The sequence below is a fragment of the Oncorhynchus tshawytscha genome, linkage group LG25 (genome assembly GCF_018296145.1).
Source record: "Oncorhynchus tshawytscha isolate Ot180627B linkage group LG25, Otsh_v2.0, whole genome shotgun sequence".
In the NCBI taxonomy this organism is placed as follows: Eukaryota; Metazoa; Chordata; class Actinopteri; order Salmoniformes; family Salmonidae; genus Oncorhynchus; species Oncorhynchus tshawytscha.
The window spans coordinates 22,224,257-22,248,127 of record NC_056453.1 but is presented as its reverse complement, the minus strand read 5'-3'; the positions used below and the strand labels follow the sequence as shown (position 1 = coordinate 22,248,127).

Below are 23,871 nucleotides of genomic sequence, written 5' to 3'. Positions count from 1 at the left end.
TCATGAGGTACTCACCTGGAATGCATTTCCATTAACAGGTGTGCTTTCTTAAAGGTTAAGTTGTGGAGTCTCTTTCCTTCTTCTTCTTAATACCTTTGAACCAATCAGTTGAGTTGTGACAAGATAGGGGTGGTATACAGAAGATAGCCCTATTTGGTAAAAGATCAAGTCCATATTATGGCAAGAACAGCTCAAATCAGCAGAGAAACGACAGTCCATCATTACTTTAAGACATGAAGGTCAGTCAATACGGAACATTTCAAGAACTTTTAAAGTTTCTTCAAGTGCAGTTGCAAAACCATCAAGCGCTATGATGAAACTGGCTCTCATGAGGACTGCCACAGGAATGGAAGACCCAGAGTCACCTCTGCTGCAGAGGATAAATTCATCAGAGTTACCAGCCTCCGAAATTACAGCCCAAATAAATGCGTCACAGAGTTCAAGTAGCAGACACATCTCAACATCAACTGTTCAGAGGAGACTGACTGAATAAGGCCTTCGTGGTCAAATTGCTGCAAAGAAACCACTACTAAAGGACACCAATAATAAGAAGAGACTTGCTTAGGCCAAGAAACATGAGCAATGGACATTATAACGGTGGAAATTTGTCCTTTGGTCTGATGAGTCCAAATTGGAGATTTTTGGTTCCAACCGCCGTGTCTTTGTGAGACACGTGTGGGTGAACGGATGATCTCTGCATGTGTGTTTCCCACCGTAAAGCATGGAGGAGGAGGTGTTATGGTGTGGGTGTGATTTGCTGGTGTGCTTTGCTGGTGACGCTGTCTGTGATTTATTTAGAATTCAAGGCACACATAACCAGCATGGCTACCAAGCATTCTGCAGTGAAACGCCATCCCAACTGGTTTGGGCTTAGTGGGACTATCATTTGTTTTTCAACAGGACAATGACCCAACACACCTCCAGGCTGTGTAAGGGCTATTTGACCAAGACGGAGAATGATGAGAGTGCTGCATCAGATGACCTGGCCTCCGCAATCACCTGACCTCAGCCCAATTGAGATGGTTTGGGATGAGTTGGACCGCAGAGTGAAGGAAAAGTAGCCAACAAGTCAAGACCGTTGGAAAAGCATTCCAGGTGAAGCTGGTTGAGAGAATGCCAAGAGTGTGCAAAGCTGTCATCAAGGCAAGGGGTGGCTATTTGAAGAATTTAAAATATAAAATATATTTTAGTTTGTTTAACACTTTTTTGGTTACTACTGTCACGTTCTGACCTTAGTTCCTTTGTTTTGTCTTTGTTTTAGTATGGTCAGGGCTTGAGTTGGGTGGGTTGTCTATGTTAGTTTTTCTAGGATTTTCTATTTCTGTTTTTGGCCTGGTATGGTTCTCAATCAGAGGCAGCTGTCAATCGTTGTCCCTGATTGAGAACCATATTTAGGTAGCCTGTTTTCAATTGTGTTTTGTGGGTGGTTATTTTCAGTCTTTGTGTGTCTGCACTAGACAGAACTGTTTCGGGTGTTTCTTTGTTGTTTGTTATTCAGTGTTCAATTTTTTTCATTAAATAAGATGAACACTTACCACGCTGCGCTTTGGTCCTCTCCTTCCACCGACGACGGCCGTTACAGAACCACCCACCACAAAAGGACCAAGCAGCGTAGTAACGGGCAGCAGCGATCGCAGGACTCCTGGACATGGGAGCGAGATCTGGACTATGTCACAACTTGGGACGAGATAGACAGGTGGTCGGTCGACCCATGGAGAGTGCCGGAGCCCGCCTGGGATTCTCTGGAGCAGTGTGAGGAGGGATACCGGCGAATGGAGTTGGCACGACGATATAGGAAGCCCGAGAGGCAGCCCCAAAAATGTATTGGGCGGGGGCACACGGGGAGTGTGGCGAAGTCAGGTAGGAGACCTGCGCCAACTCCCCGTGCTTACCGGAGAGAGAGGAACCGGGCAGGCACCGTGTTATGCGGTGGAGCTCATGGTGTCCCCGGTGCGTGTGCATAGCCCGGTGCGTACATTGCAGCGCCTCATATCGGCCGGGCTAGAGTGGGCATCGAGTCAGGTGCCATGAAGCCGGCTCAGCGCATCTGGTCTCCAGTGCGTCTCCTTGGGCCGGTGTACATGGCACCAGCCTTACGCATGGATCAGCCTGTAGTGTGGTTTTCCACTTTAATTTTGAGTGTGACTTCAAATCCAGACCTCCATGGGTTGATAAATTTGATTTCCATTGATACATTTTGTGTGATTTTGTTGTCAGCACATTCAACTATGTAAAGAAAAATAAGAATATTTCATTCATTCAGATCTAGGATGTGTTATTTTAGTGTTCCCTTTATTTTTTTGAGCAGTGTATGTTTAACTGTTACCCGATTAAATTAATAATGTAACGACAGTGGTTCGATAAAGAGTTATCATCTCCAGAGTTAAACTCTAAAAAGTCTTTACCTATCACATCTATAAACAGTCAACTTATTAATCATAACCTCCTATCATCATTCTGAACAGTTGTAACCTCCTTGCATCTGCAAAAACTAGAGCTTTTACTTGTGATTCAGTACTACACACATTGGTTTAATTTTAACAACCTGGATGCTTTTTAAAGAAGAGATGGAGAGGGATAGAGACACTTAACATTGCCACATTCAGAAACTACTCTCACCTACAATAACCATACAGGGGCAAGAAAAAGTATGTGAACCCTTTGGAATTACCTGGGTTTCTGCATAAATTGCTCATCAAATTTGTCCTGATCTTCATCTAAGTCACAACAATAGACAAACATAGTGTGCTTAAACTAATAACACAAAAATTATTGTATTTTCTTGTCTATATTGAGTACATCATTTAAACATTCACAGTGTAGCTTACAAAAAGTATGTGAACCCCTAGCCAATGACTTCTCCAAAAGCAATTTGGAGTCAGGAGTCAGCTAACCTGGAGTCCAATCAATGAGACGAGATTGGAGATGTTGGTTAGAGCTGCCTTGCCCTGTAAAAAACACTCACAAAATTGGAGTTTTCTGTTCACAAGATGCATTGCCTGATGTAAACCAAGCCTCGAACAAAAGGCATCTCAGAAGACTGAAGATTAAGAATTGTTGACTTGCATAAAGCGGGAAAGGGTTACAAAAGTATCTCTTAAAGCCTTGATGTTCATCAGTCCACGGTAAAACAAATTGTCTATAAAGTTCAGCAGTGTTGCTACTCTCCCAAGGAGTGGCCGTCCTGCAAAGATGACTGCAAGAGCACAGCGCAGAATGCTCAATGAGGTTAAGAAGAATCAGAGTGTCAGCTAAGGACTTACAGAAATCTCTGGAACATGCTAACATCTCTGTTGACGAGTCTACGATACGTAAAACACTAAACAAGAATGGTGTTCATCGGAGGACACCATGGAGGAATCCACTACTGTCCAAAAAAAACATTGCTGCAGGTCTGAAGTTTGCAAAAGTGCTCCTGAGTGTTCCACATCTCTACTGGCAAAATATTCTGTGGACAGATGAAACTACAGTTGAGTTGTTTGGAAGGAACATACAACACTATGTGTGGAGAAAAAAAGGCACAGCACACCAACATCCCAACTGTAAAGTATGGTTTGGGGCTGCTTTGCTAACTCAGGGCCTGGACAGCTTGCTATCATCGACGGAAAAATGTATTCCCAAGTTCATCAAGACATTTTGCAGGAGAATGTTAGGCTATTTGTCCGCCAATTGAAGCTCAACAGAAGTTGGGTGATGCAACAGGACAACGACCCAAAACACAGAAGTAAATCAACAACTGAATGGCTTCAACAGAAGAAAATAGACCTTCTGGAGTTTCCCGGTCCTGACCTCAACCCGATTGAGATGCTGTGGCATGAACTCCAGACATCCCAAGAATATTGCTGAACTGAAACAGTTTTGTAAAGAGGAATGGTCCAAAGTTCCTCCTGGCACTTTTGCAAGTCTGGAAGTTGCTCACTCACAGAGACTGCTTGCTGGAAATCATGAAAATAATAGTCTATCAGGTGTGCTGATTGTATGTGCTGAGATATCGTAATATCTGCTTGAGTCAGATTCTGCACCAATAGTTATCGAAACATATTTTCCCCAAGGGGTCCTGTTGACAGATAATCCTTGTGGATGACTATGTTGCAGCCAGCGTTAGGAGAAGACAGTGTGGTCAGTGGAGACGACACGGTTACATGTGACCACAATTGGCTGTTTTTCAAATCCATCAGTGGGACCAAACGATCCATCAAGTCTGCTCCGAGTAGCAGGTGTTCAGTGTTGAGGCTGGTAACATACACAGGGTGAACAAGCGATACATCTTGGAAGTGTAGTTTCAGCATGAGTCGCATTGTGAGAGGCGAGGTAGTCTGAGTGAAACCTCTGAGTCTAGTGTCGCATAGCTCCATTTTTAACCAACGTTAGTTCACAGCCATTTTGAGATCATTTAACAATGTTTGAGAGATGAGCAATATTGTCGAGCATGAATCAAATAGCGCATCACGGGTTAAGCAGTCCTCCAGGACTGTTTCCAGGTAGCGACTTTCAGAGTTACGTTTGGTCATATTCCCCACAAAGTGGTGTGATTGTTCGCAACTGCGTGATATGACATTTGTGTTCATGGTGAAAACAGATCGATTTATTGGCGGTTGAGGGGAATTGGCTATTGCGATGTTGTTTACCTCATGGATTATGACATTTTTATCTGTGCTAATCACCAAAGTTGATTTGTTCATTATTTGATCGGATGGGCACCCACTAGGGGTTTGAGTGAAAGTGGGGGTTATTTGGCTATTTATGTCATCACTAAAGGTGTTAATTTTGGCGGATCTGTTCTCTGCCAATTCCACGCCTATTCATGGCGACTTATCTTTTTCCTCTTACTCTATTTTTACCTCTTCTGTACTTACCTTAGAAGATATTCTAGAGAGTATTGGTTTATGTTTTTAGCGTCATTGAAAGATTTGTTACCCTTGTGCCCTGGCACTTTGTGTGGGTTGAGTTCAGGAACGTAGCGATCAGGTTGATTGTACCAGTAGTCGTTTTGCTAGCGACGTTTTTTATAGTTACTTTGACCGCGGGGGTTGTTGGTGTCGTGGTTTCGTGGTAGATACCGTTTTTGTGTCATCTCTCACCGCTTCTATTCCTGATGACGCACCATCTAACTGCAGTGAGTGCTCCTGTTCAATATTGAAAACCAAGATGTTAGGGCTCTTAGCGCTGCTCACTTTTGATGCCTCAAAAGCTGTGCTCGCAAGCTCTCTGAGTTCTGAGATTGGCAAACCAACTTGGGCTGTAGGACCCAAAGTAGTTAATGAAATTGGAATACATGTTCGACAGAAACATTTGTTTGAATGGTAATAGCTCTTCCATTCCTGTTTCAGTGAGTAGGCCAAAGGAAGCTAAACGAAGCCTATGAGAGTGTGCTTGAGGGTGTTCATTCCTTGCTTGTTTGACGGTGTTAGCCAGCGAGCTGTCGTGTTTGCGAATCGCAGAACCACTGAATTCTATTTTCAAAGCCGTGGCAAGTTTCGCATAGTCGTTTTGCACGTTTTGCTGTTGTAGACGGATTAACCTTGTCATGTGTGTATTCCACGTTCGCTTCAACAGATAAAGCCTGTCAGTACCCGTAGTGTTCGGGTAGCCATCCAAGGCGTCCTCTATGTCTGCTAAGAACATCACAGTGTTGTTTGGCTTGCAGTTTTTTTTTCGCTTATGGCTTTGTGATCTAACGTTCTCAGCCCTTCGGCATAGTTTGGGTTTTCATCGCTACTGAGGTCAGCGATCAATCTTTCCATGGGTGAGGGTTCACTTATTAACGGGGGAATGGGGGGCACACCCTCTGATAGCTTGCTCATTATTATTATTATGTAAAGTTTGGGTTTTGACTCGTTGGAACCTGCAAAAACAATTTGAATCAGTTTATAGACGCTAGTGAATCATCAATACTGTATCAGTAATGTGGAAGTTGGACTTCAATGAACTTGTAAAAGCGAATGTTATAGATTTTTTACATTTTTTTAACTAGGCAAGTTAGTTAATAACAAATTCCTATTTTCAATGACAGCCTAGGAACAGTGGGTTAACTGTTCAGTGGCAGAAAAACAGATTTTTACCTTGTCAGCTCAGGGATTTGATTTTGCAACCTTTCAGTTTTTAGTGCAACTCTCTAACCACTAGGCTACCTGCCACCCCAGGTAGCCAAGATTTAGCAATGTTAATGATTAATCACACATGTATAGGCTATCTGGGAATTAAACTTTAATTAACCTGAAAGTGTCGCTGTATCTAGGTTAAGATTGACAAGTATAAAATGTTTCATAGGTTGGAACAAGTTAATTGGTACTTAGCCGAATGATTAACCTGGTAAAAATGTTAGTTTGGCAATGTTACTTCCTTGTTAAATCGAATGAGACAACGATATCCAATTAGTTGCGATATTATAAAGTGTAACCAGTTGTTATGGATGTGAGAAGACGTTTTGCCCTCACATTGGATTTTTACATTTTTTTAACAATTGTTGCAGATTCTTCACCACAAGGGGTCGCTGACCCTGAAAATGGAAATCACACGGGATTCCAGCCAAGGTGGGACTTCGGTCGCCCCAAATTGTGGAATTTAAACTGTAAACAAATAAAATGGCTTCTCTCTGTTTGTTAGCTTACCTTCTAATACAAGCTAGCCATCCTTGTGCAAGAATGTTCAGTTCAAGCACAAAAAGGTCCCCTTCAATTCTGGAATGGGGGTTTACTAATGACGTCTCACGTTCAACCCAATCGGTGTTTCTTGCTTGCAATGTTACCGGAACACATAAAGAAATACTTGTCGTGTCTACTCATGCTCCTTACGCACGAGAGACAGCGAGATAATACTTTCTTGGGACAATCTAATATATGCTTTCAAATTTCCTTAATCGGCCGGCCTTTTGTCCTAGCTCTGGAAATGAATAATTCACCCTACACACTCTGACCCCTGTCAGGTATACAACACTGGAGACAATCTCTCCCTTGGGCGCCATTATGTTGTGACTTGACTTGAACACTAATCTGAAGACTGTTATAGTTCCTAATGATTTAATTGTTACATGATTAATTTAATTGGGTAACAATTAAACATAGTTAGTTTATCAGATGCATAAAAGTCTTCAGATTAATGTTAAAGTCAAGTCATGACATTCAAATGTCTCACTGGTGCTATCACTGGTGCTATCACTGGTGCTATCACTGGTGCTATCACTGGTGCTATCACTGGTGCTATCACTGGTGCTATCACTGGTGCTATCACTGGTGCTATCACTGGTGCTATCACTGGTGCTATCACTGGTGCTATCACTGGTGCTATCACTGGTGCTATCACTGGTGCTATCACTGGTGCTATCACTGGTGCTACTGCTCCTCACTTTTGTTACTGCTGCTGCTGGTAAAACCAGTGATTGTCACTAACACCATTGCACTTTTTGTCTACGTAAGTTATTATCACAGTTCCTACAAATATGCTAGCAACACAAAAAAGCATTGAGTTTTATTACAGTATCATAACCAAATGCTACTGTGTTAATTTTGTCAGGTATGGCCCACTTAAGTTCAGCAGAGAAGCAGAAGCTATACAATGCAGGGAAACTTCAAAAATACCCCTTTTGTATTTCAATTGAGTGTCAATAGGGGAATTGTAACATATTCCATTACATTTTCTGTTTTAAGATGTTATAAATGGTTGAAGGTGCTTTGAATAATCATGTGACAAGTCATTGGTTACATTATGTGCAGTGTAACATGTGTTTTGAATATATGTTTTTTTTTACCAACCTAATTATAAGATTATTCAAAAGTAAACATAATAAGGATAGAATTACTACATTTCGATGTAACTTTTTATTTCTCAAAGAAGAAGAGAATTATTTCCACACTGAGGACCACAGCAGGTGAGTGCTGGCGTGTTGGTGTGTGTTGGTGCTGATTGGTCCTTTAGCGGTACTTCTCGGCCAGAGCCAGGGCCACCAGAGCGAGGAACTTGTCCACGGCAACATGGATCTGAGGGGTGAACTCCTCGGGGAACAGCATGGACAAGACCACCATGATGCAGTGGGACAGAATCTGACGAGGGACAAACAGAGCAAGGAGTCAGTTTGATTTTACTTAGAAAAGTGCAATGACACCTTCTGCAAACGTTATAGGTAGGCTAATACATGACCCATACGTCTATAGAGCATATGGTTACATTGGCTATAGTTCGTGAAAATTACCTTGAAGTTGACGGGGTCAACTCTTAAGAACGAAGGCGTGCAGCTCGCTCAGGGTCAGAAGACCACCGGCCAGGTCATCGATCTTGCTCACGGCCTCGTACAAGCCACCCATGACGGTACTGCCTTGCTTCTTAGCCGGAGCGCCGTTGGGGCTCAGGTCCTTCCAGTGGGCGAAGTAAGACTTGGTCTGGGGGTACACCACGATCAACCTGCATGGAGGAAGGATAGAAATGATTGGTTAGGGTAAGTGGTAATTGTTCTGTCGAGCATATCAATACCATTTTGTTTCTGAGGATGCATTGAATGATCAATTATGCAGTCAGTTTCAGGAACTTGTTTGTATTATTAAACATTCATATAGGCCTGTTAGATCATATTCTATTAGAGTTGTTTAATATAATAATGTCTAATACAATTTCCACAAATCGAACGAGTTTAGATAGACTCCTCCCCGTTGTAGCCTAACTGATGATAAAGTATCTCCATCTTTACCTGGCGAGAGCCTCGGCGCCGATCTCGTCCGACCTGCTGGAGACTTTCGCAAAGAAGTCCTTGACGATTACTTTTTCCTTCGCTGACAGGCTCATTTTAGCAAGAGGTTCTGCTGTACCACACAAGATATTCAGAGGATGAATGAAGCTTTAGAAGGGTCTGGAGTTAGACGGATCCCGAAACCTATTTTATGGCCCAAGACACACATGTCACCAAACCCCACCTCTACTCGTTTTCTATCGGCTATGATGAGATAATTGAGTAAAATGATGGAGTGAGATGGAGCATCAGTTCTGTAAATTTAGGGTGTTGTCTTGCCTTATCGCTTTGGGCTTTACATGGTAACGCAGAAAATCCCTATGCGTTTGACATAAGCGTATATGAGTAACCAAGTTTATTGCTATGCGTTGCCGCCCTATCTATTTGGGATAAATATAGCCTAGAAACATTTCTCCAAAAATGTAGCCTTCTTTTATAGAATAAGGACTTTGTTATCTTACTATGAAACACATATGATCTGTTATAATGCAATAATATATCTTGCACAATAAAACGATAATGAAGACTTACTGCTGCTTGCTATTTGACAATAACTTAAGTATGACAATTGATCTGTTCTTCTGAAAATAGATGATCATTTGCACCAATTTCTACTTTCTTAAAATGGTGCACAATTAAGAAGATAGAAAGTGACCGTTTTATAATTGATTGAGTTGCTAACAGAGGAGTGGTGACTTGATATTAACAGATGGGGGAAAAAACAGAATGAAGACCAACATTCGATAGGTTCTCAACAAATATAACGATTTCTGGAATGAAGTGCTTGATATCGTGATACTGAGGGAATGGTATGTGGTATGTATGTATGTATGTATGTATGTATGTATGTATGTATGTATGTATGTATGTATGTATGTATGTATGTATGTATGTATGTATGTATGTATGTATGTATGTATGTATGTATGTATGTATGTATGTATGTATGTATGTATGTATGTATGTATGTATGTATGTATGTATGTATGTATGTATGTATGTATGTATGTATGTATGTATGTATGTATGTATGTATGTGTCAGCTGCCTTCTACACCTGCCTATGTGATGATGAGGAATACTCTACTTGGGAACAGTATAGCCACAGTGGAGAGACATATGGTTATACATTTTATTGGGATGCTTTATGAAATGCATATATTCGCCTTTCACTAATAGACTAATAAACGCATATATTCGCCTTTCACTAATAGACTTTCTCAGATCATCTCCGGGCCTACTGTATGTGTTTATAGAGAACACTAGGTGTTGCCATTCTTATCTTCTAAAAGCTCACATAGGTCACAGCTGGACAGGCCCGACCAGCTGCTGCAGGGGCCTGCATGGAACAGGTCGCTGTGGGCAGTGGTGGAAAAAGTACTCAATTGTCATACTTGAGTAAAAGGAAAGATACCTTAATAGAAAATGACTTATGTAAAAGTGGAAGTCACCTAGTAAAATACTACTTGAGTAAAAGTCTAAAAGTATTTGTTTTTTTAGATATACTTAAATATCAAAATTAAATAGAATTGCTGAAATGTACTTAAGTATCAAAAGTAAAAGTATAAACTATTTTAAATTCCTTATATTAGGCAAACCAGGCCGCAAGATCATGTATGGATCTGGTGTAGGAATCTTGAAACTCATCCCCGTATATACAGTAGTGAATAAAAAACTTTTGCCAATATGCAAAACTTTAAGAAAAAAATGTATATGGGGTCGTTTCCTGCACCAAACAAACTAGCTTTTCCTAAATGTAGCCTACAATTGGAGGTCAATATCAAACAAAACGAAAAACAACCTGAACAAGGGATTAAACGTTTCTAGAATTATACTGTTTTTCATGACGGATAACAATATGACAACAGCTACAGTAAAGTAAATTCATAGTAAATACTTTTGACAAATGAATATTAACTGTTAAAACTTAAACGACAATAATTTATTTGTTTTGACAGTAAACAAAAAATAATCGTTGAAGTTGCGCATTCCATCCATGAAGCAGTGATGTGCGTTTATAGCCTTCTTTTACTTCTCAGTCAAGACACAGAGGTGTATCCCTTCGCAGTTTTGTTTTTGTATGTTTTATGCATAAATAATCATGTTAATGTTTGCCACGTATTTTACAGCCAGCAACAATACAATTCAGCCTGGCCAACTCTGTAGGCTTGTAGGCGATATGCATCCATTCACTAACTTGTTCATGTTGTCTAATGTATTATTGAATTCACATTTTTATAATGTGTAGATCTAACATCTATATATGAAATAACCATTGAAACCTTTAAATGTGTTATTATATTAGCTATCCTTAAAGTGCAATTTGTCTAGGCTTGTATGGATATAATTACGCACGCGTAAAATAAACACACATGATCAACAAACAGATGCTTATATGCTTATTTTATTTATTCATTGAAGAGTGAAACACATGAGCACACAGGCTGTCTCCTCGGCCAGCTATATGGAGACTGACTCTAGTGGTACTGCCTGCCCAGAGCAGACACCACCACTGACAAGAACTTCTGGAAGGATGCCTGATATTCGGGGGTGAATGCGTTGCCCATCTTCCCAGCGATGACGATGGTCAGACAGTCAGACAACAGCTGTGAAAGAGAACAAACCACAGCAGAAGTGATATGTTTAGAATGTATTTTTGGGTAGCTTGATCGAGTGGACTTCAATGTTATTTTGTCGCCTATCTTACCTTAAAGTTGTCGGGATCCACGTGCAGTTTCTCGGAGTGCAGAACGCTCAGCTCGGCGTATGTGTTCTTGATGTCGTCCATGTTCTTCAGAGCTCTGTCCAGACCGTGCAGCACCGTGGTGCCGTGCTTAGCAATCAGAGGGTTGTTCATGATGGCCTCTGCGTTGTACAGGTTGCCGAAGCCCCCGAAATACCTCTGGGTCCAGGGGTACACGATCAGACACCTGAGGGGAGCGGAGAGAACAGTGTGAGGCTGAACAACAACAGAAAATGACGAAGAAGATGACAATTAGGGGGACTAACAATCAAAGTTAAAGTAAACCAAAGTTTATTGTCTTACCTTGACAGGGACTTTTGGCCAATTTCGTCATAGTCTAGTTTGGAGAAGATGTTGGAGATGGCCGCGCGCTCTTCATCTGTCCACTCAACCATGTTGCTCGTGATGATTTAGCTTAGGTTCTAGTGAGAATAGGGAATAGGAATCATGAAAAAAAAATCGGAAATATCTTTAGTTTTATGGTATTTGTGCACTCCGCCCCCAAAACGAAAAATGTAATATGATTGGTTGGAGATAACCCATCTTGCTTAAGATAATACATAGTTGAACGTTGTCGAATAGGTCCTCCTTAAGGTGGATTTCCGTGAAACAGCAAAAAACATTTCAGGAAACCAAATATAGATTCTGAGGGTAACTCTCAGGTTATAGCCGATACATACAGTGCCTTCAGAAATTATGCACACCCTTTTGCTTTAATTAGCTTTTTTGTTGTTGCGTTACAGCCTGAATTAAAATGGATTACATTGAGATGTTGTGTCACTGATCTCCCCACACTACCGCATAATGTCAAAGTGGAATCTTGTTTGTAGAACTTTAAAAAAAAAAAAAAAATGTAAAAAAGAAAAGCTAAAATGTATTGAGTCAATAAGTATTCAACCCCTTTGTTATGGCAACAATAAATAAGTTCAGGATTAAAAATGTGCTTAAGAAGTGACATAATAAGTTGCTCGGACTCATTCCGTGTTTAATAATAGTGGTTAACATGATTTTTAAATGACTACCCCATATCTGTACCCCACACATACAATTATCTGTAGTGTCCCTCAATTGAGTAGTGAATTTTCACATATTCAATCACATAGACCAGGGAGGTTTTCCAATGTCTCCCAACGAAGGGCACCTACTGTATATGGGTACAAATTAAAAAAGCAGATCCTGAATATGCTTTGGAGCATGGTGAAGTTATTAATTACACTTTGAATGGTGTATCAATACACCCAGTCACTACAAAGATACAGGTGTCCTTCCTAACTCAGTTGCCAGAGAGGAAGGAAACTGCTCAGGGATTTCACCTTGAGGTCAATGGTGATTTTGAGGCAGTTACATAGTTTAAAATGGCTGTGGATAGGAAAAAACTGAGGATGGATCAACAACATTGTATTGACTCCAATATTAACCTAAATGACAGAGTGAAAAGAAGGAAGCCGGTACAGAATAAAAATAGTCAAAAACATGCATCCTGTCTGCAACAAGACATTTCAGTAAAACTGCAAACTTGAAATTAAATTGTTGTCCTGCATACACAGCATTATGTTTAGGGCAAATCTAACACGCATCACTCAGTAACTCTCTTCATATTTTCAGGATGGTGGTGGCTGCATTGCCTTATGGATATGCTTGTCTAGGGAGTTTTCTTGGATAGAAATAAACTGAATACAGAGATTAATTCAACTTTCAACAGGACAATAACCTAAAACACAATACCAAATCTAGACTGGAATTGCTTACCAAGACGACGTTGAATGTTCCTGAGTGGCCGACATACAGTTTTGACTTAAATCGGCTTGAAAATCTATGTCAAGAATTTGAAATGGCTGTCTAGTAATGATCAACAATCAACTTGAAAGATTTTGAATAATTTAAAAAATAATAATGTGCAGTTATTGTACAATCCAGGTATGCAAAGCTCTTAGAGACTTACCCCAAAAGACTCACAGCTGTAATCTTCGCCAAATGAGTTTCTACAAAGTATTGACTCGGGTGTGAATGCTTATGTCAATTATATATTTCTGTTTTTCATTTTTATAAATGAGCTAAAAATTCTAAAAACAGGTTTTCACTTTGTCATTATGGGGTATTTTGTGTAATAAATTTTAATAGATTTTGAATTTAGGCTGTAACACAACAAAATGTGGAATAAGTCAAGGGGTATGAATACTTTCTGAAGGTACAGTATGCAACACAATCCATATGGCTGACCTATTTAATAATATAGGCCTACATTACTTTCGCCATCATTTTGTGGTTGTGAATCATTTTGATTGCATTTGAATGAGTTCTCACTGATAATCATTAATAAGTCAAGATCTCCCTTAGTTATGATTGCACAATAAGTATGTAGGCTATGGCATTGGCATGGCATTGTTTTCATTGTAACCCACCCTCCTGATAGTGTACTTCCATAGTTGAAATAACAAGGGCAACGTGATGCCATCGTTTGAGATTTCATTAGGCCTAATTAAAAGAGTTACAAATAAACGTTTAGTTACAATCCTCACATTGGGACCAAGTTTCCCCATCCTCTGACTTGTTATTTGCAGCAAACATCTGTGTTATCTCCCACAGCAAGACACTCCCATTTTTGACTCCAAATGAAGCTCAAAAAGGAAAAACCTCGAACGTCATTCGTGCCATGATTGACATTCGTGCGTGTAATTTTAATTACATTTATTAAATGTGGCAATAGTCACAATTTTAACCAGTGATGAATACAACATTTGCCAAACGGAGACACAAATGATAGCAAGGTTATTTATTATTTAGATGTACATACGTGATGGCCTCACATAAGCCCTATGCGCCTCATTTGCGCTGTAATATATTGGCATCCTTGCACGATTCACCGTTTCTTCTACAATAAGATGACATTGAAAAAAACTGAACTTTTAACATTTTTAACTTTAAGTAAATAAAATGGCCTGTACTAAATTATTCAGAATTCTAATTAATTTGGTTGGAGTCAGGTGATTCTCGTTTGATGTGTGCTGTAATTTATCTCAACTGTAGTAAGTTGCAGCTGCCTACAAAAAAAAGCCATTCCACCAGAACGTTCTGTTCCATTGCAGTCCATTGTAAAGTGCAAGGGTGCCAATATATTAAGCGAAACTGTATACCTACAAGAACATCAAAATATTACTTTACGCAATGATAGTCCACGTGGAAATATCTCCTTTAATTTAGCACAAGGACATTGAGTGTCCATGTGCCACAATCATGTCAATAATGATCATAATAATCATGTCAATAATAACATGTATTTTTAACACACATTATGCTTGTGATTTCAACAAATTATATACACTTGGGATCAGTGCCGATTTTAGCATGTAAAAAAAAATTGGGACGCATTCCAGCAAAGCCACGACACGACACAACACAACACTAAACAATACACTAATTGCACTATACCACTGCTACACCTGGCTAACGGAGCCTTGTCTGGCAGCGAAACAGTTAATTCAGATTCATTTACTGACTTGCTTAAACAAATGTGGTTTCTACTGACAATTGAGATGCACAAACTATTGCATAAGGTGAAGACAACAGATAAGAGGCAATCCTTAATTTCGATTTAGACATTAATGAGCAACCTAGGACGGAAGTAGTCAATATAACTACGTGTTCAGCACTTTTAAAATGTACAATGACAGAATTCAGAACATAGGCCGTTCTTACAGTGTTCTCCCTGTACACCAAGTCAGAACCATAGGATAAATAAAGGGGGCATATGAGCAGACAAGGAAAGCTCTTACAATATTCAATGATTATATTTCTCAAAATCAGGTTATAGGCTACAGCACCACCAAGTCAGAACACTAGGCAAAATTAAGAGGTGAAAATAGACCAAATTATTAGGGTGAGGCAAATGGGCTACCAACAGTTTACTACAACATACAATTTGTATTACTTTCTTAGCTACAGTATACAGTACCAGCCAAAAGTTTGGACACACCTACTCATTCAAGGGTTTTTCTTTATTTGTACTATTTTCTACATTGTAGAATAATAATGAAGACGTCAAAACTATGAAATAACACATATGGAATCATGTAGTAACCAAAAATGTTTTAAACAAATCAAACTATATTTTATATTTGAGATTCTTCAAAGTAGCCACCCTTTGTCTAGATGACAGCTTTGCACACTCTTGGCATTCTCTCAACCAGCTTCACTTGGAAGGCTTTTCCAACAGTCTTGAAGGAGTTCCCACATATGCTGAGCACTTGTTTGCTACTTTTCCTTCACTCTGCGGTCCAACTTGTCCCAAACCATCTCAATTGGGTTGAGGTCAGGTGATTGTGGAGGCAAGGTCATCAAATTTTGTCATCAAAGTCTGACATTCTCTGGATTTATGGTGCTTTCAAGACAACTGGGGGAAAAAAAGAAGATTCAATCACGATGACGTCAGTGATCTTCAGGTCATAGCTCTAGAAAGAGGCCCGAGTTCCCGATTTACATTTCCGAGTTGGATGAAAGTTCAAACGTATTTTCCCAGTCATACCTCGTTTTCCCCAAGTTCCCAGTTATTTTGAACTTACTAAAGTCAGATTTTGTAGTTCCAAGATAACAGTTGTTTTGAGTGCAGCACAAATCATGCTTCATGTTTATCATTTTAAACTAGGAAAAGAGACCCTTAATCTTAGACTTGGGACCACACAGCCACTGAATATCAGGCTAATGGTTGCATTGCAATGCTTGCAGTTAGCCACTGATTCCTTCCAAATCTCTCATTGGTGAACTTGCAATTTCCAACTTGTTGTGTAATGTTTATGTTGAATGGCTGATGAGTACCGCTACGTTTTATCTTTAATTTCTCTTCATTATTTCTCTTAATATGACAAGGATTAAAAATGATTTGTCAGTAGATTGTCGACTTGATTCATGATGATGACTGCTAGCTAAGATTTTGAAAGTATGATGTTGACATGATCAGTCCAATCAAAGCTACTGTATATAAGGTGATTTCACGTCATTTTATCTGTGGCCAATGACCTTGAGCCTTCTTGGATGTGCACTTCTAATGTAACTCTATGGCAGCACCCGAGGGGCTTGAATTGTCGAGCTCTACCCTTAGACTTGGTGGTGATGTAGTGTTCCCATGAGTGACAGAAAACTGAGCCAATCACAGCGCAACGCTCCGTATTTTCTGCTGGCTTGCCCCACCTGTCACATCTGCTCCTGCAATGCCCTCTACTGCTCATCCTGTGTCTCCTTGACCTGCCACCACTCCCCCAGTACTCTCTCCCTTTCTCTCAGTGTGTGTGTGATTGTGTGGGCAGAGACAGGTGTGCTGGAGTCAGAACAGATCCCCAAAAGCTGCAACCTGTTCCATAATCAAGAACTCTACAAATACTGAGCCCTGCCACTTCCACGCTGCCAGATCATAATCTCTGCTCAGTCAGTCTACGTTTCTAGCCATTTGTTACTATTCAGATCCTGTTATCCCGTTGTGCCTTGCCTGACGCTGTTTTCCTCTCCACTACAGTTCTGCCCACTCTGACTCGGGTCCCTGGAGGTGAGAGTGGTTACTTCATCCCAGTCTCCTCGTCTCAGTCTGCTCTTGGGTTCCCCTGTTCCACTCCGCGTAACAGTACAATCTGGCCAAAGAGATGAACCCAGCAGACTCTGCTACTCTCCACCAAACACTCGTCGGGCTAAAGGTACCCCACTCAAGCAACATGACCAAGCCTTGAAGACCCTTCTGGAGTACATCAAGGAGTTTTAACAGAGCCTGTCTGACCTACAGGGCTGACCCATCGCCCAGAGCTCCAACCAGTTCTCCTACACTCGGGACCGTTTGTTCTGACTCCCGAGCGTTACGATGGCAAACTCGGAGCTTGCAGAGCCTTTTTGGTACAATGTTCACTAGTATTTCAGCAACAGCCCTACTCTTATGCTAGCGAATGGGCCAAGTTTTCCTTTCTGATTGGCTGCCTCCATGGAGCAGCGCTTTCCTGGGCCACGTGGTGTGGGAGAGACAGTCCCCCATCTGCTTCTCCTACTCCAGATTCACGGAGGAGATTAAGAAAGTCTTTGACCACCCAGTCTGTGGTAAGGATGCCGCTATACGACTCCTGTCCCTCCGTCAAGGCCCCCATAGTGTTGCTGAGATGGCATGTGAGTTCCGCACCTTCGCCTCTGTGACCGGCTGGAACGAGGAGGCCCTTCAGGGAGTGTTCCGGAACACGCTTACTGAGTCCCTCAAGGACGAGTTAGTGTCCAGGGATGAGCCTGATGGACTTGATGAACTCATCTCTCTCACTATCCACATCGACAACCATCTCTGTGAGCGTTGGAGGGAGAGGGTAGGTAGGGTTGCATGTCCCATAACATCTGCTTCAGTGCCTTGTCCTCCTTCTCCTCCTACTGCATCCCATTCCCAGGCTCGTCCAGATCCTGAACCCATGCAGCTCGTCCGGGCCCGTCTCTCTCCAGTGGAGAGGCAATATCAAATCGCCGCTAGGAGCTGCCTATACTGTGGCCAGGTTGGTCACTTTGTCTCCACTTGTTCCCTGCGTCCAGCAAAAGAGGGGGCTCGGCAGTAGTGGGGGATATACTGTTGAACCAAATCGCCTGCCCATCTTCCCCAAGGTCCCTGCTTGAAGGCAACCTTGTGTGGCAGAGCCAGGCTTTTCCTCTGTCTGCTCTCAACGATTCGGGCGCCGACGAGAGCTTCCTGGACCGAGGTGTCGTTACCCAGTTGATTCTGGACACTGTCCCACTCGATTCACCCCTCGATGCCAACGCTCTCAATGGACAGCTCCTCGCCCGTGTCTGTGAGAGAACCGTCCCTGTCATCCTGTGTCTCTCTGGAAATTACCAGGAAAAGATTGGTTTCCACATAATCGACTATAATAATCCTTACTCTCCCCTGGTTCTTGGCCATCCATGGTTAAAGCTACACAACCCACAGATTGACTGGACTGCCGGAAAGGTAACCACTTGGAGTTAATTTTGTCTCTCTAATTGTTTACATTCTACCCTTCCCCCTGCCTTGTCTGTGCCCCAGTTCATTCCAGAACCTCCGGAACTGTCATCAGTTCCTCTTGAGGATCACGATCTAGCTCCTGTGTTCAGAATGCACCACGTCCTGTTGCTGCTTTCTCATCGGCCGTACGACTGCGCCATTGACCTCCAGCCTGGAGCTCCTCTCCCCAGTAGCCGGTTGTTTAACCTCTCTCGTCCTGAGCAAGAGGCTATGGAGATGTACATCCAGGATTCTCTGGCTGCAGGTCTACTGCGCCCTCCAACTTGAAGCAGAACAGTATTTCCTGGGGTTTGCACATTTTTACAGATGTTTAATCTGCAACTACAGCAATCTGGCAGCACCTCTCACCACTCTCACCTCCACCTCCACTCCGTTCCACTGGACTCCTGAGGCAGAGGCAGCATTCCTGGAACTCAAGCGTCGCTTCACCTCTGCTTCGGTCCTTACTCAGCCCGACCTAGAACTCCAGTTCATTGTAGAGGTGGACGCCTCTGACACCGGGGTAGGTGCTGTTCTGTCTCAACGTTCCCCCTCTGATCAGCACGTCCACCCATGTGCATTCTTTTCCCATAAGCTCTCACCTGCAGAGAGGAATTTTGACATCGGAAACCGGGAACTCCTGGCAGTTACGCTGGCTCTGGAGGAATGGCGTCACTGGCTGGAGGGCTCTGTACTCCCCTTCATCGTGTGGACTGACCATAAAAACCTGTCCTACATCCAGACCGCCAAACATCTGAACTCCCGGCAATCCAGGTGGGCCTTGTTCTTTGGTAGATTCAATTTCACTCACTTATCGCCCCGGTTCGAAGAATACCAAGGCTGATGCCCTCTCTTGCCAGTTCACCACCGACAACACGGGTACCGAGCCAGAAGCCATTGTGCCATCCACCTGCATCGTTGCCACCGTCACCTGGGAGATCGAGTCCCGTATCTGCCAGGCTCAGCAGAACCAGCCTGACCTCGGTTAATGGTCCTAGTAATGCTCTGTATGTTCCAGATTGTGTTCACTCTGATGTTCTTCAGTGGGGCCATTCTACCCACCTCACGTGTCACCCTGGTATGAACCGGACCCTTGGCTTCCTGCGTCAGCGCTTTTGGTGGCCCACCATGGTGAGAAATGTCTGGGAGTTTGTCTCAGCCTGTTCGATTTGTGCCCAGAACAAAACCTCCACTAAACCCACTTCCGGTTTGCTCTGCACTCTTCCCTTACCCAGTTGCCCCTGGTCATACATAGCTCTGTACTTAGTCACTGGCCTTCCCCCATCTAAGGGTAACTCTGTCATCCTCACCATTATTGACAGGTTTTCCAAAATGACTCACCTCATTCCCCTCTCCTGTCATATCTGCTCCTGCTCCCTCTACTGCTCATCCTGTGACTCCTTGACCTGCCACCACTTCCCCAGCACTCTGTTCCTCTGTGTGTGATTATGTGGGCAGAGTCAGAGCGGATTCATACCAGCTGCAACCTGTTCCATAATCAAGACCTCTACAAATTCTCAGCCCTTCCACGCTGCCAGATCGTAATCTCTGCCCAGTCAGTCTACGTTTCTGGCCGTTTTGTTACTATTCAGATCTTGTTGTCCTGTTGTGCCTATTTTCCTTGCCTGACTCTATTTTCCTCACTGGTACAGTTCTGCCACTGACTCTGGACCCTGTCTCCAGTCCCACATCTCGTCATCCTGCTACTCTGTCCTGGATTCCCCACTCTACTACTCCCTTGGATTCCCTTCCAGACCTACTTACCCTGTCTCAACCCCTCTCACTCCAGCCTCAGCACCTAGTTTCCAGCAACCCACCCGAGCTTCCCCTGACCTGCACTTCATCTTCCCCGTGTTTCAATAAATACCTTGGTTACTTCATCCCAGTCTCCTCGTCTGAGTCTGCTCTTGGGTTCCCCTGTTCCAGTCCTCGTAACGCCATCACAGAAAGCACTGAGTTAGGCTGAAACACCTGCATTTTGGAGCTGCCTTACTCAAGACCATGTTTGTATGCGGCTTTATTAAATATATATATATTTTTTTACATTGTTTGCTAACTGATATGTGACACGTATTAATGCCAAAATAACATGCAAAACAGGCAAGCCCCCCCCCCAAAAAGATATGACGGGTCGCCACTGCTTGGGATGTATGGTCCTCAGCAGATGGTTTAGTTTGCACATTTCTATACCCAAAGGGAACTCTGTCACAACTAACTGACAGAACTTAATACAGCTGAACAAGTACAATTTTCTCCTTATTACATAGAGTTAACAACACAAGCACTCAGGTGTTTGTCATGTTTTATTACAAAAGAACACACAAATAAAATACTCTAAGTTAATGGAACAGCAACATTTGGTTTATATGATGGGGCTATGCTCCTTATCTGTATTTCTCTGCAAGGACGGCTGCGAAGGCCGAGAGGTACTTGTCCATGGCTGCGTGCGCGACAGGATCGAACTCATCACCCATGTGAGCGGCCAAAGTCACGAGGATACAGTGACAAAGAAGCTGTGAGGGGAAATAAACAAAGGGAAAAAAATCATTAAATAAACCACAAGTGCACTTGTTAAATTTCCTTCATAGACTTGAAATGAAATTATTGGTATAAGAAATATGGTGGAAACTCCCAGTCTATGCCAACACCAATTTGTGGGGAGTTGTGAGTGAGTGCACAATTCAAGGAGTAAAGATTATTAGGACACAATGAGTGTGTTCCAGCAGATGATATAAGTAGGGATAGGGATGTTCTTGGGCTAATATCTGATGGAAAAGTTAATCAAGTAAAATAGGGAAGGCACCTTGAAGTTGCAGGGGTCTATTCTCAGTTTGTAGGCATGCAGTGTTTGGAGCGGTGCCAGGGTGACCATCATCGAGCTGATGTCTTTGGAACACTCAGCTATCGCGAGAACTATCTTCTTCCCATGGGAACGCAGGTGTGGGGACCGGGGTCTGATGTCCAGGTGGGCGAAGTATGTTTTCGTCCCGGGAAAAGTCGTCATCATCCTGTGATACAGTGATAAAGTATAGGTCTGCAAGTGGGCATTATATTTGTGACTGACAACAGGTCTGTTGCCTCCATTCCCACCAACTTTGGGTAAATAGACCATGAACCCAATTTAATTGCAAAATTGTAACAGGCGAACCATATAATAAACAAAAATGTAACAAAAAAAACATACGTTTAGTTGTCATTCAAATACATGACACCTTTCATAAATACATTTTCCAATAGCAGAAGCAACGACAGTTTTTGCCAACGAAATGTCTTCGTTTTAACACCGTTTAGCCTACCATATCGAAAGTGCCATCTTATCAGAAAGGAAGTTATGTTCAGATTTGTGTGTTGCTTGTATGTTATTTACAATTAACTTAGGCCTACCTTAGAAGACATTCAGCTCCGATTTCGGAAGCTACGGGAATCATTTTGTCCCAAATTTTTGCGATCAGCTCCTTTTCGTGGTCTGTGAGCATATTGTAACCCGTTGCGCTGGTGCTATGCGTAGAAGTTGAATGTCTGGACGGGCGCACGGCACAGGTCTGCGTAAAGGTGTTAGTCAACCATTTTTTTGCACCAGTATAACCCGTCAACGTGATTTGCTTGCATTTTTTTCTGGCAGTATTTACAACAATTGTCTAAATTAGATAAAATAAATGGTCATTTGCGGCGCTCGTTTGCGGTAGGCCTACTCCTTGCTTCGGGTTGTTTTCCTTCTGAATGCTGAGGAGAGATAACCACTTAAGGGTGGGCAAGTTGCGCAGAAGACCCAACATCTTCTGATATGCGTCATGTGGTCTACTGGGGGCCTCTTTTGACACACACACAGTTAAGTTGACCATAAAAAAAAACATACGAAAATAATAATGTAATGAAGTAAAATGTAAGTCTACTTAAGCCTAATGCAGTGTAATAAAATTGACTTAAAATGCACCGAATACAGTGGTTTGGGTGAATGTGTGATGTTGCAGTTGGTGTGTCACAAAGTTACCCTACCCTTTAGAAATTCCTTGCTGTGGTTACTGATTTTGACCTAATCTCTGGTCCCTTTATCGTAATCTATACATACCAGCCAGGGCCAGGCAACTGACTTGGCCGTGACACTTATTGTAAATATATTCATGTATATGGGTGATTCTACAGAAGTGGTGTAATTGCTGTCCCACTTACCCCAAAAAAAAACATTTTTAAAAAGTGTCCAAATGTAGACTGTTATTGCCTTGGAATTAATTAGAACATATCATGATGAAAACAAACATTGTTAAATGAATATAGTACAAAGCCATTGTTTATACACCTATTTCAATTCCGAAGTGGCTGGCCCACAGCGACTCTTAAACTTCATGTTTGAAAATAAATACACATCTGAAACCATGACTTGTTTTAACACTATTATTTCAATATAACACATTGAGGCGTTCTATTACCACATTGAAAGATACAAATCTTATTAGTGTTTCATTTATTTTTAAACATCTTTCTCTGAAAAATGCTGTCCCAACTTTTGATGTCACTACCGAAACAGACTTTAGCTGACTGTAGAATGAAATGTGCTTTAAGCCACACCCCTACAAATATCACCAGGTGATGGGATTGCACCCCTCTCCAGTATGGCCACATGGCAAGTAGTCTGTCTGCAATAATTTTGGAGAAAATAAGTGAGCAAGTTGGTAAAGCTTCATGTATTTTTAAGAAGTGTCACTACCGAACATCTAATATTTCATGAAATACGTAAAGTATTGTTTTGGGACTAAAATATATATGTTTGCTGTGATGTACATCTGTCCAAATGAAAACTATCCAGCCATATACTAGCTATTATCCAAACCGAATTGGTCAACCTAAACAATTGACACCATATACATTTACAGAGGTCTCACCTTTGTATCTATGCCATTATGGTGTCTGTGACAGCCTCGATGGCGCTGCCTGTGCCATCTTCATTTTAAAGTTGCAAGTGCCATGAACTACCAACTGATCTACAAGAGTACTACCATGTCAAATCAAATCCAATTTTATTGGTCACATACACAGGATTAGAAGATGTTACTGCGGGTGTAGTGAAATAGTTGTGCTTCTACTGCCAACAGTGTAGTAATATCTAACAAATAAAACATATACCCAATACACACAAATCTAAGTATGAATGAAGACTATATACATAGACAAGCGATGTCAGAGCAGAATGGACTAAGATACAGTAGTATATACCGTTGAAGTCGGAAGTTTACATACACCTTAGTTTATTTGTCTGAGTTTAAATGTTTCACAATTCCTGACATTCAATCCTAGTAAAAATTCCCTGTCTTAGGTCAGTTAGGATCACCACTTTATTTTAAGAATGTGAAATGTCCGAATAATAGTATGGAGTGATTTATTTCAGCTTTTATTTCTTTCATCACATTCCCAGTGGGTCAGAAGT

General features: G+C 41.8%; 2 protein-coding genes and 1 pseudogene across 2 annotated transcripts; all 3 read right to left on the bottom strand.

Moving 5' to 3' along the window:
- Positions 1-7,880: 7,880 nt before the first annotated feature.
- On the bottom strand, positions 7,881-8,963 carry LOC112224005 (annotated as a pseudogene).
- A 2,141-nt stretch (positions 8,964-11,104) lies between these two features.
- Positions 11,105-20,377, bottom strand: LOC112224426 (hemoglobin subunit beta-2). The gene is made up of 4 exons (XM_024387967.2): positions 20,317-20,377; positions 11,765-11,883; positions 11,426-11,648; positions 11,105-11,324 (listed from the first exon to the last, which is right to left on the bottom strand). Exons 2-4 carry the CDS (start codon positions 11,854-11,856, stop codon positions 11,196-11,198), a joined length of 444 nt encoding a protein of 147 aa, XP_024243735.1. The 5' UTR covers positions 11,857-11,883; positions 20,317-20,377; the 3' UTR covers positions 11,105-11,195.
- Positions 20,378-20,734: 357 nt separating this feature from the next.
- Positions 20,735-22,190, bottom strand: zgc:163057 (Hemoglobin subunit alpha-D-like). Its single transcript, XM_024387968.2, has 3 exons — positions 21,834-22,190; positions 21,253-21,457; positions 20,735-20,962 (listed from the first exon to the last, which is right to left on the bottom strand). Exons 1-3 carry the CDS (start codon positions 21,923-21,925, stop codon positions 20,834-20,836), a joined length of 426 nt encoding a protein of 141 aa, XP_024243736.1. The 5' UTR covers positions 21,926-22,190; the 3' UTR covers positions 20,735-20,833.
- Between the last annotated feature and the right edge of the window lie 1,681 nt (positions 22,191-23,871).

Excerpts from the sequence above, each read along its gene's own strand:
- LOC112224426 (XM_024387967.2), bottom strand. The coding sequence starts at position 11,856 with ATGGTTGAGTGGACAGATGAAGAGCGCGCGGCCATCTCCAACATCTTC. Across the intron at positions 11,649-11,764 it reads GGCCAAAAGTCCCTGTCAAG|GTGTCTGATCGTGTACCCCT; the intron begins GTAAGACAATAA and ends CGCTCCCCTCAG. Across the intron at positions 11,325-11,425 it reads TGGATCCCGACAACTTTAAG|CTGTTGTCTGACTGTCTGAC; the intron begins GTAAGATAGGCG and ends TCTCTTTCACAG.
- zgc:163057 (XM_024387968.2), bottom strand. The coding sequence starts at position 21,925 with ATGCTCACAGACCACGAAAAGGAGCTGATCGCAAAAATTTGGGACAAA. Across the intron at positions 21,458-21,833 it reads GGAGCTGAATGTCTTCTAAG|GATGATGACGACTTTTCCCG; the intron begins GTAGGCCTAAGT and ends ACTGTATCACAG. Across the intron at positions 20,963-21,252 it reads TAGACCCCTGCAACTTCAAG|CTTCTTTGTCACTGTATCCT; the intron begins GTGCCTTCCCTA and ends TTCCCCTCACAG.